General features: G+C 52.4%; 1 protein-coding gene and 2 long non-coding RNA genes across 7 annotated transcripts in view; 2 read left to right on the top strand and 1 right to left on the bottom strand.

Moving 5' to 3' along the window:
* Positions 1 to 515: 515 nt before the first annotated feature.
* Positions 516 to 10086, bottom strand: LOC107181050. The gene is made up of 3 exons (XR_006211796.1): positions 9783 to 10086; positions 9279 to 9646; positions 516 to 915 (listed from the first exon to the last, which is right to left on the bottom strand). It is a non-coding gene; the product is annotated as an uncharacterized LOC107181050 (long non-coding RNA).
* Positions 6296 to 15662, top strand: part of GRAMD1A (GRAM domain containing 1A) — a 24925-nt gene continuing 15558 nt past the window's right edge. The window contains exon 1 of one of the 5 annotated variants that reach the window (XM_042968899.1): positions 6296 to 7084. In XM_042968899.1, the coding sequence (XP_042824833.1) occupies positions 6813 to 7084 (272 nt within the window). In that variant the 5' untranslated portion in view covers positions 6296 to 6812. Of the gene's footprint in view, positions 7085 to 9603; positions 9855 to 10395; positions 10533 to 10829; positions 11113 to 12781; positions 13865 to 15662 lie in introns of those variants that run through there. The other 4 variants (XM_042968893.1, XM_042968896.1, XM_042968898.1 and 1 more) reach the window with 4 other exon arrangements.
* On the top strand, positions 7494 to 8835 carry LOC122234076. The gene is made up of 3 exons (XR_006211801.1): positions 7494 to 7599; positions 7747 to 7777; positions 8750 to 8835. It is a non-coding gene; the product is annotated as an uncharacterized LOC122234076 (long non-coding RNA).

Genomic DNA, 15662 nt, shown 5'->3' with positions numbered 1-15662 from the left:
TATTTCCCCCCAGCACCTGCTTTCCAGCATCTTGGCAGTGTGGTTGTCGAAATCCTGAGCCACAGATGCTCTTTCAAACACCGCCCCCCACCCCCGGACATATAATAGCAACTAAAACACTGATCGGGCATTCGCTGTGTGCTCGAGCCCAGCCTAAGCATTTTACTTGTATTATCTCATCAGAATCTCTCAGAACCCCTTGAGGTGGGCATCAGCATTTCCCACACTTCCCAGAGGAAGGCTGGAAACTCACTGACCACAGGGATTGTGTCTCTGTCCGTAGCTTAATCCCCATTTTCCAGGAGAGCAGCCAACAGTGTGTACATCAGCGGGTGGGGGGCAGCCTGGAAATCATTGCAGTTTATCAAAAGACTTCCCATCATCCCTGCTGAAAGGAAGCCCCCAATCTGGACGTTTCCTTGAAGAGTTCCCAGTCCAGGTGAGACAGAGATGGAAGGGCCACCGGGCATAACAGATCCCTCCCGAAGCAGGTATTTTCTACAGGAAATGTTGTATTTGGTCCCAACAAGTCCTTGCGGAAATGAATCCAAATGGTCAGAAAAATGTGATTTTTCAGGCTTTGAGAAGGAGAACAGGCCACTTTTTCTTAGACCGTGTTTTGGGCCCTTCCTTTTGGTTTTTTTGGGTGGGAGTAAAATATACAAAATCAGAAGGCAAAATGGAAAACTAGGTGCTGGGAAGGAAGCTGGGAGAAGGAAGAAACCCTTGGGAGTTTCTGGATGGCAAAAATCCACCTTCATCACTCGTCCCTAGTCTTGTCAAGGTGCCCATCCTCGGACAACTCGAGGTACACCAAGCTTTCTCCTCAGAGAGCCCCAAGTTTCAGGGCAGGAAATGGTCTTGGCCTGGGTGTCTTTGCCTGAGGGGAGCAGCACGACACTTCCATCCAAGATGCTGGAAAGACAAAGCAGAAGTTCATGAGAAACAGAGGCCCCAACAGCACTGACTGGGAGGTCAAGGCAGAGGGCGGCGGGCAGGGAACTGTCCAACTTGCCCCCCCCACCCCCACCCCGCAGTGGCGGGTCACCACCTGGTGCACATCTGTGTTGTAGAAATGGAACTCAGTCTGGCCCAAAGGGGGAAGTCTCAGGATGCAAACAAGGCATTGAAAGGGAGGACATCAGAGAATTTGGGACTTTCCAGGGTGGAGAGTGTGGGAAGGAATTTGCTAAAATCAGACACACTAGGGAAGAAACCTTACGTATACAGAGAGTGTGGGAGAGATTTGGTAAGGAGTCAAATTTTACCAGGCCCATGTGGGCACAGTCAGAGAGGAAACCAGAAGTCACAGTTCACTGGAAACAGATAGATACAGTCAGGAAATCTTGAAGTATCTGGGGAGTGCAAACATCACATTATTGCTTATTATTCGTCAGAGATACATAAGCCCACACTCTCTGGAGCACCCACGTAGGGGTAGAAAATGGAACAGTGAGCATAGATTTTATCTGTACACCAAATCTCCATGTGGAAAAATACTACAGAAACAGCACAGAGTCTGGACTCCTCAGCCCAGACTCCTCATTCCAGTTGGGAAGAGACTCCCGTGGGCGGTGCTCCCCTGGATGAGGGGAAGGCAGAAATAATGGACAAGAAGCAGGCGGTTTTCGGCCACAGAGCTTCTAGGATGGAGAGCACATGGGGTGTTCTTCTGTAGCCTTGCTCTGTTTGCGATTTCATTGCCACATACCAGCCCTTCCCATGTTTCCAAGGACATTAGGTTCTAATGAGTTTCCTTCTCTCCACCAGCCATGAACTTGACTGAGAAATCTGTCTGCAAAGGCAGAGGTCAGGAAAGGTAAAAACAACACTGACCACAAGCCCAATTCCCCCCTGTAACCTCAACCCCTAAGAAAGAATCTTATGCCAACCTTGATGTTTCTTGAAGACAATAATCCTGTGCAGGGAGAGAAGGGTGGGTTCTGGAAAGAGATGTGCCAGGTGAGGTGAGGGACATTTGATAGCTAGATTTCTTGGGGTGAGTGACCTCCGCCAACACGCTGGGGAACGCCCAGACCAGCGCTGATCTTTATTTGTCCAGCTGCCGACTGAACCTGTCCATCTAGGGGTTCTGTAGGCACATCTCCAACAAGTTTTCCATAGGACTCTTGATGTGTTTCAGCAAAACATTTTCTTATTTCAATCTTCCACTACGCTTTCAGTTTCACACTACAGGCTGAGCCTCACACAGGGCCCCACTCCTATACGTGAACTGATAGGCGAGGATCATGCACAGCTGAGGTAAGCATCGAACATGAAAAGCCAAGAGACTCTTAAAGAAGAGCAAGGTGGGAGGATATCGAGACTAATTATAAAACTATACATATAATTAGGATAATTAGGCATATATAATTAAGAAAGTGTGAGTTTTGCACAAGGATAGACAAATAGACCAAGGAAGCTCTGAAACACCCCGAGATGGCTGGATGAATGGATGAGAGGATGGATGGATGAACGGATGGACGGACAGGTGAGTAGATGAATGGGTGGATGGATAAATGGAAGGATAAATGGGTGGATGGATGGATGGATAGATACCTGATGCCTGACAAAGAGGAATGCAACGAGACATGTAAAAGAAAGTTCACAGCAGTACTATTTTTAATAGCCCAAACTGGGAAGCCCTCAACTGTCCATCAGTATAATTGGCAAGTAATGGTATTTATCCACAACTTATTTCATTGATACTATATCAATACTATACAATATTAAAAACGAACACATTACAGCTATTCACAATAAGGTGAATAATTTAGAAGCATAATGTTAAATAACAAAAGCCAAATACCAAAGAATTCAGAGGGTGTTATTCTATTTGTACAAAGTTCAGAAACTAAACTAGGGTTTTGGGGAATATGTGCTGAAGTGGTAAAACTAAAGAAAAGCAAAGGAAGGAATTTTCAAAGAAGTCAATGTGTGTATAATTAAGATAGTGTGGGTTTTGCACAGGGATAGACAAATAGACCAAGGAAGCTCTGAAATACCCAGAGATGGATGGATGGATGGATGGATGGATGGATGGATGGATGGGCGGATGGCTCAATGGGTGGGTGGATGGGTGGACAGATGGATGATGGACGGATGGATGGATGGATGACTGGGTGGAGGGAGAGGGGTTTGGCTGGGAAGGCATTTGTGGCTTCTGGGGATGCTGGCATATTTTTTCTTGGCCTGGGTAGTGGGTCATGTGTTCTTCCTTCATAATTATATATTAAGCCATACATTTATATTTTATGCCCTTTCGTGTGTGTATTATCTGTCACAAAAGAACTTCTGTAAACATGAAATACCAAAGGAAAAAAATCTAACAAAAGATACGAAAGTGGGAGGAAGGAGAATTGGAGGAAAGGGTCAAAAGGCACAAAATCCCAGTTATAAGGTACTGACCTCCTAGAGATGCAATGTACAACATGACAACCATAGTCAATGCCACTGTGTGACAGACAGGAAGGTTCTCAAGAGAGTAGATCCTAAGCGTTCCCACCGCCAGGAGAAAATTATTTTTCTTTTTTCTTTTCTTCCTGCTTTTCTTTTTATTGTATTTATTTGAGAAGATGGATGTTAGCTGAACTCTACTGTGATCGTTTCACAATATATGTGTCAAACCATCATGCTGTATGTACCTCTTAAGCCATACAGTGAGGTATGTCAACTATTTCTCAATAAAACTGGGGAAAAAAAGGTACGGAAGAACTTTAAAAGAACAATTATTTTTCAAAAGTACCTAAACACATGGTGATTATGGCTGCATAATGTTGAGTATTGTTGTCACTATGGAACTCTACACTTAGAAATGGTTAAGATGGGGGGTGCCTGGGTGGCTCAGTCAGTGGAGTGTCTGGGTCATGATCTTTTACCCTGCGTCGGGCTTGGAGCCTACTTTAAAAAAAAGTTAAGATGGGGACTTTTATGTGTATTTTGCCACAATTAAGAAAAATTCCTAAACGCCCTGAGAGTGACCTAAGTACTAGGAGAGTGACCCCATGTGGACATTTTGGAGAAGTCAGTAAAGATATCAATTGTTGGTTATAGCATAACCATGGAATTCTTACTGATTTTTCCCCCTTGGAACTTGACAAGCTGACTCTGGGAGAAGAGGAACAAGATAGGAAGATTTGCTCACCAGACATCAAGACTTACCTTAACACTAAAGTAATAAAGTCAGTGTCTTAAAATAATAAGTAAAGTAATAAAATAAAGTAAAAAATTAAGTAATAAAGGCGGGATAGAAGATCCACAGAAACACCCTGAGCACTCACGCACAGGGGAGGCACGCTGGTGGCCGGACGATCACTGGGATGCTGGTTTACCAGGGAGTTACGCAAGGAACACATGCGGAGAATGTCAGGACGGTGTCATTCATCAGAGCAGAAAACCAGAAACAACCTGCCGTCCATGAGCAGGTAAGATAAAGAAAGTGTGGTATATTCTGACAATGGAAGGTAGCATAGTAGCAAAAACAGAATAAGTGGGGCTACCCCTATGGCTGAATCTTAGAACTCACGTTGAGTGAGGAAAGCAAGTCACAGATGACACAAGGTATGGTTCAAGAGCTCAGACGCAAGAAAAACTAAAAAAATATATTGTTTAGGGTTGTATAGCAATGTGACTAAAAAAAAACTATTAAAGGGGCGCCTGGGTGCCGCAGTCGGTTAAGCCTCCGACTTCAGCCAGGTCACGATCTCGCGGTCCGTGAGTTCGAGCCCCGCGTCGGGCTCTGGGCTGATGGCTCAGAGCCTGGAGCCTGTTTCCGATTCTGTGTCTCCCTCTCTCTCTGCCCCTCCCCCGTTCATGCTCTGTCTCTCTCTGTCCCAAAAATAAATTAAAAAAAAAAAAAAAAAAAAAACATTGAAAAAAAAAAATTAAAAAAAAAAAAAACTATTAAAAAAAAACTATTAAAGGGGTGCCTGGGTGGCTCAGTCAATTAAGCGTCTGACTCTTGATCTCAGTTCAGGTCTTGATCATGAGGGTCATGAGTTCAAGCCCCACACTGAGCTCTGAGCTGGGCATGAAGGCTACTCAAAATAAATAAATAAATAAATAAAACGAAAATTAAAAAAAATAATTTTAAACTATTAAAAATGTGAAGGGTTGATGACCGTCCAGGAGGGGTGATGGAGAATTCTGGAAGGGAAGCTGGGTGGGCTGGGGGAGGAGCCTAAGGCAATCACCAGTGATGTGCTGGTTCTCGAATTGGGGGGGGGGGGGGCTAAAGGGCCCATTTACTGTTATAATTTATAACTCACGTCTATGATGCAGACACTCGTTAGTATGTGTCAATTATTATGCAATAATAATGGAAAAGCAAGAGAAAAGCGCCTAGACCTGAGCCGTGGGGAATACTAGCTTCTCCAGATAGGGTAGCGCAGAGGGGTGTGCACAAAAGTGTGAGGGGGTGCTGTCAGTGAGGTAGGAGGAGAGCCAGAAACTGCAGCATCTCAGAGGCAAAGAGAAGCTCCCAGAAGGAAGAGGGCGGTCCCAGGTTGTGGCTTCTAAAAGCAGGGCGGGAAGATGAGGACTGGAAAGTGTCCCAGATTTGGTCACCCAGGGGTGACCCCTGGGCTTGGAGGAGCAGTTCTGGGGGAATAATGGGGGACAGGCAGGAGCCACACTGTGGAGAGAAGGACCAGCAGAGGCCTAGGGAAGACAGCCCCTTCCTCAGTGGGGCAGTCACAAGGGCAAGACAAGGCGGCTAACTTCACCCTCCTCTGTACGGGCGCCCCCACCCCCACTCTGTCCCTTCTCCCAGGAACAGCTGGTCAGAGGGGAACACGACTCCAGCTGGACATGCTATTCTGGCCGCAAGGTTGTGACTCTTCGGTACAGCCAGGACTCCTGGGGGGAGGGAAGGGCCTGGTCTCCTGTCTTTATCCTGGAAGTCCGAACCCCGTGGGGACAGAAGGAGGAGGAAACCAGAAGGTAAGGGTATTGGGGTGCCTGGGAAGGACCCTGGGGTCCGGGCCTGGCCTGTAAGGGTCAGGGTCTCTTCCCCAAGCCAGGGGCCACCCTCTCTGGGTCTCACAGGTCTCCCTTCCCTACTCCCTGGGCAGCTGGACACCAAGCAGCCCTTGCTGTGTTCTGCCATGTGGACAGACACTGATTTGATCTCCGCAGACCCAGGTGGCCTGTAATGTCACAGCTGCGGTGCAAGAACTGGCCTGGCTTCCTCCCAGCTGAGGAGGCCACAGCCGGCCACCCTCCCTTTGTTTGTCTTGGGAGGGGCAATTGCTGAGCAAACAGGGAAGGGAAATCCTGGATTCTGTCTCCTCAGCTTGATCAGCCGTTACCTAGGCCCAGAGGCCTCTGGGGCCCCCTCAGGCCCGGCTCCTTCCTGGCCTGGTGTGTGTGGAAAGGAGCTAGGGTGACTGGTGTATAGAAAACCCAGGGCTTGGCCTTGGTGAATATTCAGACAAAATAAACCCCAACTCAGGAGCACAAACAGAAGTTCACTGAGCACTTACTGTGTGCCAGGCCCTGGGCTGGGCACCCCACATGTCAGAGCTCTCTGATGCAACCCAGCCACCATAGGAGGTGGGCATCAGGATCTCCAGTTTCCAGAAGAGGAAACTGAGGCTCGGGGTCAGGAAGAGAGGACACTGACAGAGGTGGGATTCCCACTCAGACCTCTCTGACCCCTACACTGTGCTCTGAACCTCAGTTCGGCTGTGGAGCAGTGCGGGGTGGTGAGAGGCAAGGCTTCAACAGGGGCCCTTCCCTTCACCTCTCTTTTTTCTCCCCCAGAGACTGTGCAGTTATCCAAGGCTCCAGAGCCGGCAGGTGGAGCCCTTCCCATGGCTGAGCTCCTGCCCCAGCTGCCTTGGCCCCCATCGGTGGAGGGTGGTGTCCAGGACTCAGACTCATCAGTCCCTGCAGCCGAGTGGCAGAACCAGCAGCCACGAGATGGCAGGGCAGAGGGCCCATCCCCTGAGACCTGGAGGCTCCCGGAGGTGCCTTCCATTCACATAACACCATCCAGTGATGGAGAGTCACCCCCTTGCACCCCGACCCCCCAGCGCCTACGGCTGCCGAGGACCCCAGACCTGGAGAGTCTACCCCAGGACAGGTCAGACCCCGGTGTTGGGACAAAAGAGAGGTGCTCTCTCTCTAGGGACTCGTGCTCGAGGGTGGCTGACACTGTCCAGGTGCAGGAGCTGAAGGTCAGTTGGACTGAAGTTGTGAAATAGGTACACAAATAAAACCAGGCAACTGGGACTATGTGTTGAGACAACTGATTCTGAGCTCTCTGCTCTCAGCAGAGCACCGCCTATTAAGGGGACACCCCTTTCGACACACCCAGTGTTTCTCCTTCCTTTTTTTTTTTTTTAATTTTTAAAAATGTTTATTTCTTTTTGAGAGACAGAGAGAGAGAGAGAGAGGCAGAAAGAGAAGGAGACACAGAATCCCAAGCAGGCTTCCTGCTGACGGTGTGGAGCCGGACATGGGGCTCGAACTCACAAACTGAGATCGTGACCTGAGCCAAAATCAGGAGTCGGAAGCTTAACCAACTAAGCCACCCAGGTGCCCCTCTGGTGTTTTTCAAACTGTGGATCATGACCATTTAAGGGCCGTGAAACCAAGGTAGTGTGTTGCGAACAGAACTTTTTCCAAGCAGAAATAGGGTAGAATTTAAAATACAATGTATGAGGCATAGTGAATAAGTGGGGTTTCCTGCAACTTTTGTGACATTACATATATTTATATATGTATATTATATACATATTACAGGTACTTCTTGTACTGGAGACCAGTGTAAAAGGTATGTCTTGCTGTAGCTCATGGGAAAAAAAGAAAAAAGAAACTTAAAACTTCTGTGAATAAACGTTGCCTCTGGCACAGGGAGACAAGAACTGAAAGTTCAAGGCTGCAAGGGGAAAAGAAGAAAGAACTATATTGGCTCTGAGTAGAAATATCCACTGTGGTTTCTTCTAACAATGGATGCTAGATAAGAGTTAAGGTTTATGAAACAGAGCTCTGTGTATCAGTGTGGAGAAAACTCAGAAACAACGATGATGGAGAAAACAAGTTGCAAAATGATACAGTAGGAGACTAATCGTGTGTATCTTTCAAAAGACACTGAACAATAGGCTATATTGTTGATAGATGCATCCTGATGTCAAAAAAAGGATGAGAAAGGGCACAGGAGGAACACAGCTTCAGGGAGGTGGGTACCTTGGGGGTAAGACCAGAGAACGGAGGGATGGGCAACTGGGCCTTTGGCTGTGCCTGTAACAGTTTATTTCTTTTAAAAAAGAAAATAAGATCTGAAATGAAAATGGCAAAATATCCACATCTATCGTCTATGGATGGTGGGGATGATTGCTTTATTTTTTTTCCAGTTTGAAATAAATATTCCCTAATCAAAAATTTAAAAGTATTTCAAAAGAAGAAACAGGTAAAGAGAAGTACAGTTGACCTTTGAACAATGGGGGGGTTAGGAGGCACTGGCCCACCATTCAGTCAAAAATCCAAGTGTAACTTTTGACTCCTCAAAAATTTAGCCACTAATAACCTCCTGTTGGCCAGAAGCCTTCCCTATAACATAACAATAAATTAACACGTATTTTGTATGTTACCTGTATCATATACTGTATTCTTACAATAAAGTAAGCTAGAGGAAAGAAAATGTTCTAAGAAAATCATAAAGCAGACAAAATACAGGTGCAGTACTATACTGTAAAAATATCCATGTGTAAATGGATTCACATAATTCAAACCCATGTTGTTCAAGGATCACCTGTATAGAGAATGACAGCAATGAAACAGAGGAGGATGGTGGAAGGAGCGCCTAAGATCCGAGAGAAGAATGCAGAGGAAACAGCAAGTGCAAAGGCCGGGGGAAGGGGTGGGGGGTGGGGGAAGTGTCTGGTGAGCTAGAGGAAAAATGGGTGGTGGGAGGGAATGCAAAAAAAGGAGGAGGCGGAGGTGAAGTCAGAATGGTGACAAGGGCCACCAGGTCCTTAGATTCTGGAGAGATTCTGTGGGTGGAGTGGACAGGGATTGCTGAGAGATTGCATGTAGGTGTGAGGGAGACAGAGGGGTCAGGGAAGATGGAAGTTTTGGGCCGGCCATCCACCAAAATGGAGAAGTGGAGTGGCTTTTGGGGCGGCGGGGGGGGGGGGGGGGTGGTGCGGGGAGATGCTGCAAAGGTGCGGAGAGAGATGGGAATGGAATTTTTTCAAGACTAGGAACAGAATGTCATAGGGAAGGGTGGGGAGTGCTGAGGTGCCTCCGGCCAGGAGCTGTGAGGTGGGACTCACGTTTCCGTGTCTTCCTGCAAGGAGCCCGGGACACCAACAGACAGCCCCACAGGGATGGACGCAGGTTACCGCGTCACAGCAGGGCTGTGGCCAACTCTGCAGCCTACCCGCTGCGTGACCTGGGCCAAGCCACTTCCCGTCTTTGAGGAGGGGCTTCCCCATCCGTGAAAGGGCTGCTGTCCCCCACCCCAGCGCTGCCCCGTGGGAAAGCCCCTTACCACACAGTTCGTGGGATCTCCAGGACTGGGGTGACTTGCCCAAGGTCACGACACAGCTAAGAGCCAGGCAGGCTGGATTCTAACTTGGTCTGCTGACGGGGACTGGGATGGAGAGGGGTCCCCAGATGTCGAGGACCTCCTGGGCCAACACTGGGGGGCGAGGGGGGGGGGGCGGAAACGGATGGGAAGAGGGAGGCGGCCTACGGGCCCCACCCCGTTCCCGCCAGAGGCCGTTCCTCGGTGCTCGCAGCCCCCACCCCTCCGCTTCCCAGAAACTTCGTCCCACCTCTCAGGTTCCGCCCCGGGCGGCCGGCAGCTCCCGGCCGGGGGCAGAATTGGAGCCGAAGACCCTTTCCGGGTACCAGAGGAGAGGGTCGCAGCCGGTGCCAAGGCACTGCCATGGCGGGGTTTCCTTTGAATCAACTGTTCCTCTTTCTATCCTCCTCTCTCCTCTGTTCGTTTCTCTGCCTCCTCCGATTCTCAGTCTCTATCTTTTCTCTTCCTCTCTCCTGTTTCGGTATCTCCGGCGTCCCAGCTGCTCCTCTCGGTTCCCCGCGTCGCCCTCCCTCCCCCGGTGCACCCCCCTCCCCTCCGCGTCCCAGCATCTCCAACTCTGGCCGCGGGCCTCCCGCTCCGGGCCTGGCGGCGCCCGCCGGGCCTCCCGGGCCTAGGCCAGCCCCCGCCGCCGGGTGCCGGCCCGCGCCCCTCCCCCCGCCCCTCCCCCGCCCGGGTCCGAGGGCCCTCCCTCTGGGCCGCACCGCCCCCCTTCCCGCGCAGGCGGGGGCGGCGCGGTGACGCGACGGGGCGGGGGCGGGGGAGGGAGGGGTGAGCTGACGCTGCGGCGGCTCCCGCTGCTCCGGGGCTCCGGCCTTTGTGCGGGCCGCGGGCGGCGGGCGGCGGGCGGCGCGGTCGGGTGGGGGCGGCGGCCGCGGAAGGCGAGGCAGGTGCCCCGCGGGGACGCCCAGCTCAGCCCATCCCCGCTCGGCCGGCCGTGCCCTGCGGCCGGGCGCGCCCGCCGCGCCGCATCCATGTTTGAGTAAGGACCGGGGCGCGGCGGGCGGGCGGGAGGACCGGGCCGGCCGGCCGGCCGGCGGCTCCGCGCGCTCGGCTTGCGGGTAGCGCGGTCGGAGGCGAGGCTGGGGGTTGGGGCTCGCGGGGTCGGCGAGGTGGGGGGTGGCGGGCGACCGGGTGGGGGCGGGGAGGGGGCCGGGGCCGCCCTGGGGGCAGGGCGCTGAAGGCGGGGAGGCTCCAGGGCTGGCTCGTCACCGACGGGGCGCGACGCGCCGGGGTGGCGGGGCTTTGGTGGGGGTCCCGGGCTCATCCCGCGGGGAGCGTGGCCTGCGGGGAGGGCCCCGGCCTAACTGGCCGCGGCGCGGGAGGTGAGGGGTGAGCTCAAGGCCGACCCCGGGCTTTGGGCCTGGGGTGGAGGCTGGGCGGACTCTAGCCCCCCGCTGGCCCACCGAGCCCGTGAGCAGGCCCTCCCGGTCTGGGCTCCCTCCCACCGCCCTTGTCTGTCGCGGGGCTCCGTGAGCCTCGGACTGTCGATGGTGGGGGCCTCGTGCCTGAAATTCTCTGGGATTGCGGGCCCAGAATTGACCTCCTACTCCCTGGGCCCGGTATGTTTTCCAGTATGAATCGTAGGTGTCTTGGAAATGTGTGTGCGCGTGCCTGTATCCCTACTGTGCATCCTCTTTGACTGTGTGTGTAATTTACGTCAAACTCCATCTGTGGCTCCATGTGTTACTGTAAGTTCCCTGAGGATGTCTGATAGTGACTCTAGTGTGTGTCGGGGGGCTCTGCGTGTGTGCCTGTGACCTTCCGTGGTCGTGTGGGTGTGAAGTATTATCACATCCCGTCGGACCTGTGCATATCTGGTTGTGACTTTGGAGTGTGTGTACGCGTGTCTGGGTCTCCTCGTGTGCAGACAGCTGTGCTCCTCCCTGGTTGAGTGTGTGTGTCTGTGAAATTCTCCTCTCATTTCATCTGTGGCTCCAGGTGTCACGGTAAGTTGCCTGTGTGTCCAGTTGGGACTCTGTGGTGTGTGTGCGTACGTGTCTGGGACGGTGCTTCCAGCTGTCACTTTCTGTCTGTGTGCCTGTAATTCATCTCTGAATGCATTAGCTCTTTGTACAAATGTAAGTTACCTGTGTGTGTCCAGATGTGACATTGTGTGTCTGGGGCCTGGCATGTGTGGCTGGCTCCCCCTGGGGTTGGGGGGTTGTGCCTGTAACTTACCTCTAATTCCATCTTTGTGTGAAGGTTCCAGAGTGTATTCATATGTGACAGTTTTGCGTGTGCCTAGGCTTTGTGTGTCCAGCTGAGACACTCTGGGGCTTTATGTGTGTGAAGAGCAAGAGGAAGAAATCCCTTGTGGCTTTTAGTGGGCCTGGGACCCTCTTTCCTGAGACCTGGGGTGTACCCTTGACCCTCTGGAGCAGTGAGACCTGGCATTGTTCCCCCGTTGCAGTTGAGAAAGCACATCCCACACGTTATTTCAATACCTGGCCACTGTGCTATTAAGATGTGGCCATGACCTCCTGGGTCCTTCATGGCTTTGTGAGTGTCTGGGTTCTCTGGCGGTGACATAGCTGGCACTTCCATCCCTTGCCACGTTAGAGCAGGCCTTCCCTTTGTCTTCCCCACCAGTTGGTGAACATCAGGAGAGTCGAGCTGAGCCTGTGACTTAAATTTACTGACGTTGTTCCTCTGCGGCTGTTGCTTTCACCTCTTTGAGACTTTCTCGTGGCTGTATGTGTGCCTGTAATTTATCCGGGACTTTCTATGGTTTCTGTGACCCTCTGCAGCTGCATGTATGCATCACGCACATGCATGTGTGTGTGTGTGACGTCTGGGACTTTGTGACCGTAGCGCGCTTGTCATGCTGCAGCTGCGTGTGTCAGTGCTGGCACACTGTGGTCCTGCGTGAGGGTAACACACCCTGATACCGCTGCCGTGTGTGGGCTCCAGGTGTCACTGTAAGTTGCCTGTGTGTCCGGTTGTGACTCCGTGGTGTGTGTGCATACGTGTCTGGGATGGTGTGGGGTGGGGGAGACTTCTTGCACCGTGGGGAAGTACGGTTGCCTGTGATGCTGGCTGTGTGGGACCCACACCAGGTTTCCCTTTTATGCACACCTGCGTGTGCGTCTGTTCCTCTGTGACGAGAGCTCAGGGCTGTTTAGGTCCAGGAAGTCCGTATCTGCAGGGGCAAAACCCGGTTCTCTTCCGAGTCCCTGCCCCCTCCCCCCGCCAACGGTCCTTCAGCCACGACGGGCTCTTCCCTTCCCTCTGCTGCAGCCTGTCTGGTTGGGCAGCCTCAGGGCTGTGCCTGCCCTCAAGCACTTCCTCTTCCTCCTACGAAGAGCCACATCTGGGGGTGAGAGACCTTCCCCGTCTGTGTGTTATTGGACCTGTTACTGGCCTAGTCCTAAGGACCAGCCCCCTAGACCTGGGGCTGTGGGAGGGTAGGACAAGGGGAGAGGGTCTGCATTTTAGGGTAGAGAGGTGAGAAAATGAGGCAGGGGAGGAATGCGGTCACCCCCTCCTTCAGAACCCTTGCATAGCTCACCAGTGCCCTCAGGGTGAAGCCCGAGCTCCTGACCAAGGTTCGCGTCCTGCAGGTGGGCCTGTACCCTCCTGTCCTCCTTCCCCAGCCCCGCTGGCTACCTCAGTCCTCCTCAGACCTGCCAGGCTCAGTCCTGTCCCTGAACTCCATGCTTCTGTCCCTAAAACAGTCTTCCCCTGCCAGAGCTGCCCTTTGTCCTCAGGCTCAGCTCAAGTGTGCCCCGCACTCCACCCACCTGCCCACTTAGCCCTCATTTATTTCTGTGGTCCTCAAACTTGAACATGCACCAGTCTCCTGGGCCCCACCTGGAGGTGGGTCCTGGGTCCCCGAATCTGCATTTCTCACAATTTCCTGCTCTGCCGGTGCTGCGAGCTGTGCTGCTTTATAGCACAGACCAGCGTCTGAGATCAGCGTCTTCGTTTACACGTTTTCTTGTCGGTCATCTCTGTTCCCCAACCGAATGTCAGGTCCCTGCAGGCAGGGAAGGTATCCGTTTTGCTCACTTCTGTGTCCCCAGTGCCTGGCACAGGGCATGTGCTCAGTGCATGCTTAGTGAATGGTGGAGCTTGGGGGTCAGTTTGGGCTCTGAGCCCCAGGCTGAGGTGTTTATATGGTGCCTGTCGGGGTCAGCGTTTGCATCTTGGACACAGGTGCGCTGGGGCGATGGCCGGTCCTTGTCCTCCATTTTAGTCCTAGTCCCTACTGATCAGAGCGGAGTGCCTTCCACGCGCTGGGCATCGTGTGCGCTTGACCCTTGAACAACACAGAAGTTAGGGAGGGCTGATCTGCCGCGCGGTGGAAAATTGGTGTGTAACTTTTGACTCCCCCAAAACGTAGCTACTTAGTTTCCTGTTGATCTGAAGCCTTACTGATAACATAAACCGTCGATTAACACGTTATTCTGTTTACTGTGTATATTATATACTGTATTATATTATTACGATATTGTATTATTACAATAAAGTAACCTAGAAAAAATGGTATTAAGAAAATCATAAAATGGGGCGCTTGGGTGGCTCAGTCTTAACCGACTCTTGGTCTCAGCTCAGGTCTTGATCTCGGGGTTGTGAGTTCAAGCCCCACCTTGGGCTCCAGCCTGGGCATGGAGCCTACTTAAAAAGAAAAAAAAAAAAACATAAAGAAAATACATGTACAAGAGTGTACTGTATCTGTTGAATGAACTTCCCATAGAAGTGACCCCGTGCAGTTCAATCCCATGCTGTTCAAGGGTCAACTGTATATTACCTCACTTTCTCCCCCAGACAACCCTGTGAGGTGGACGCTATTATTACTCCCATTGTATTCAGGAAGGAGCTGAAGTACAGGAAGGTGCAGACACTTGCCCAAAGTCACACAGGGAGCAAGTGGCTGGGGGTCGCTGAGGGGTTGGGCAAGTCTCACACTGGCTTGAATCTGGGTTCCCTGAGGGGCGGGAGAGGGTCAGTCATTCATTCAGTCCACAGGGAGCAGATGCTTTTTGAGCACCTACTGTGCCTAGTTCTAGGCAGTAGGGATGCAGCTGGAAACAAACCCCCTTCCCCTGTGGAGCATGGAGAGAGAGATTCCAGAAGTTCAAGTGGGGGAAGGGCTGGGGAGAAAGAGGAAGAGGGAGGAGGAGGATGGAGAGGCGGGGAGTGTGATTTCAATAGAGAGTTGAGACTTGGAGAAGCATCCACTGAGCAGACACCTGAGGAGGCTCAGGAGCCCTCCAGACATCTGGGAGGAAGGGCGTTTGGGCAGAGGGAACAGCCAAGGCAGGAGCTGGGGAAGCGTGAGCAACGGGTTGATGACAAGGTCCAGCCCTGGGCTTTTAGCTGGAGTCAGGTACGGCGGGGGGGTCGGGGGGTCCCCACCTGACTCAGGTGTTCACAGGCCCCCCTCTGGCACGGGAAGGGGGTAGGGGTCAGGGAGGTCTGGGAGAAGCCAGCTCCAGTAGTCCAGGGGGAACGGCAGTCACTTGGGTCACCACCTATCTCATTTATTTACTTACAATTTTCTTCCACAAATTCACAAGTGTGACATGAATGCCTACCCTGGGTCCTGGTCCAAGCAATCCTGGGGACAGAGCAGTGACCGGGACAACAGGCTGGCCACCAGGGAGCTCACGGACCTGTGGGGGAAATGGAGCTGTCACCAGGCAGTGACAGTCCAGGAGTAGTCAGGGCTGGGATGGGGGAAGCAGAGGCAGAGTGGCGGTGGGGCGGTGGTTCGGGAAAGGATGGGAGCTGCCAGGGATCTGTGGGAATGGGGACGCACAGCAGGGAGGCTCTGTCCAGGAGGGAGGGGTGGTGAGCAAGAATCCTGGAAGATGCACTTGAATTCACTAGGCGAAGAAGGCAAAGGGCAGTCTCCACTGAGAGAACAGCGTGTGCCGAGGCTTGGAGGCAAGAGAGGGAAGTCTGAGGAGCCCCGAGTGGTCCAGGGACTCGGGATGGAGTAGATAGAAGGCCCCAAGGTAGAACCCTGCCCTGACTTAAAGCAACTGTGCAAGGGGCCCCTGGGTGGTTCAGCCGGTTAAGTGTCCGACTCTTGATTTCAGCTCAGGTCATGATCTCCTAGTTGGTGGGGTCGAGCCCCGTACTGGGCTCTGCACAGACAGTGTGG

Source organism: Panthera tigris, chromosome E2 (genome assembly GCF_018350195.1).
Source record: "Panthera tigris isolate Pti1 chromosome E2, P.tigris_Pti1_mat1.1, whole genome shotgun sequence".
NCBI classification, from domain to species: Eukaryota; Metazoa; Chordata; class Mammalia; order Carnivora; family Felidae; genus Panthera; species Panthera tigris.
The sequence above is the reverse complement of the archived record's forward strand: the minus strand, read 5'-3'. Positions and strand labels throughout refer to the sequence as shown.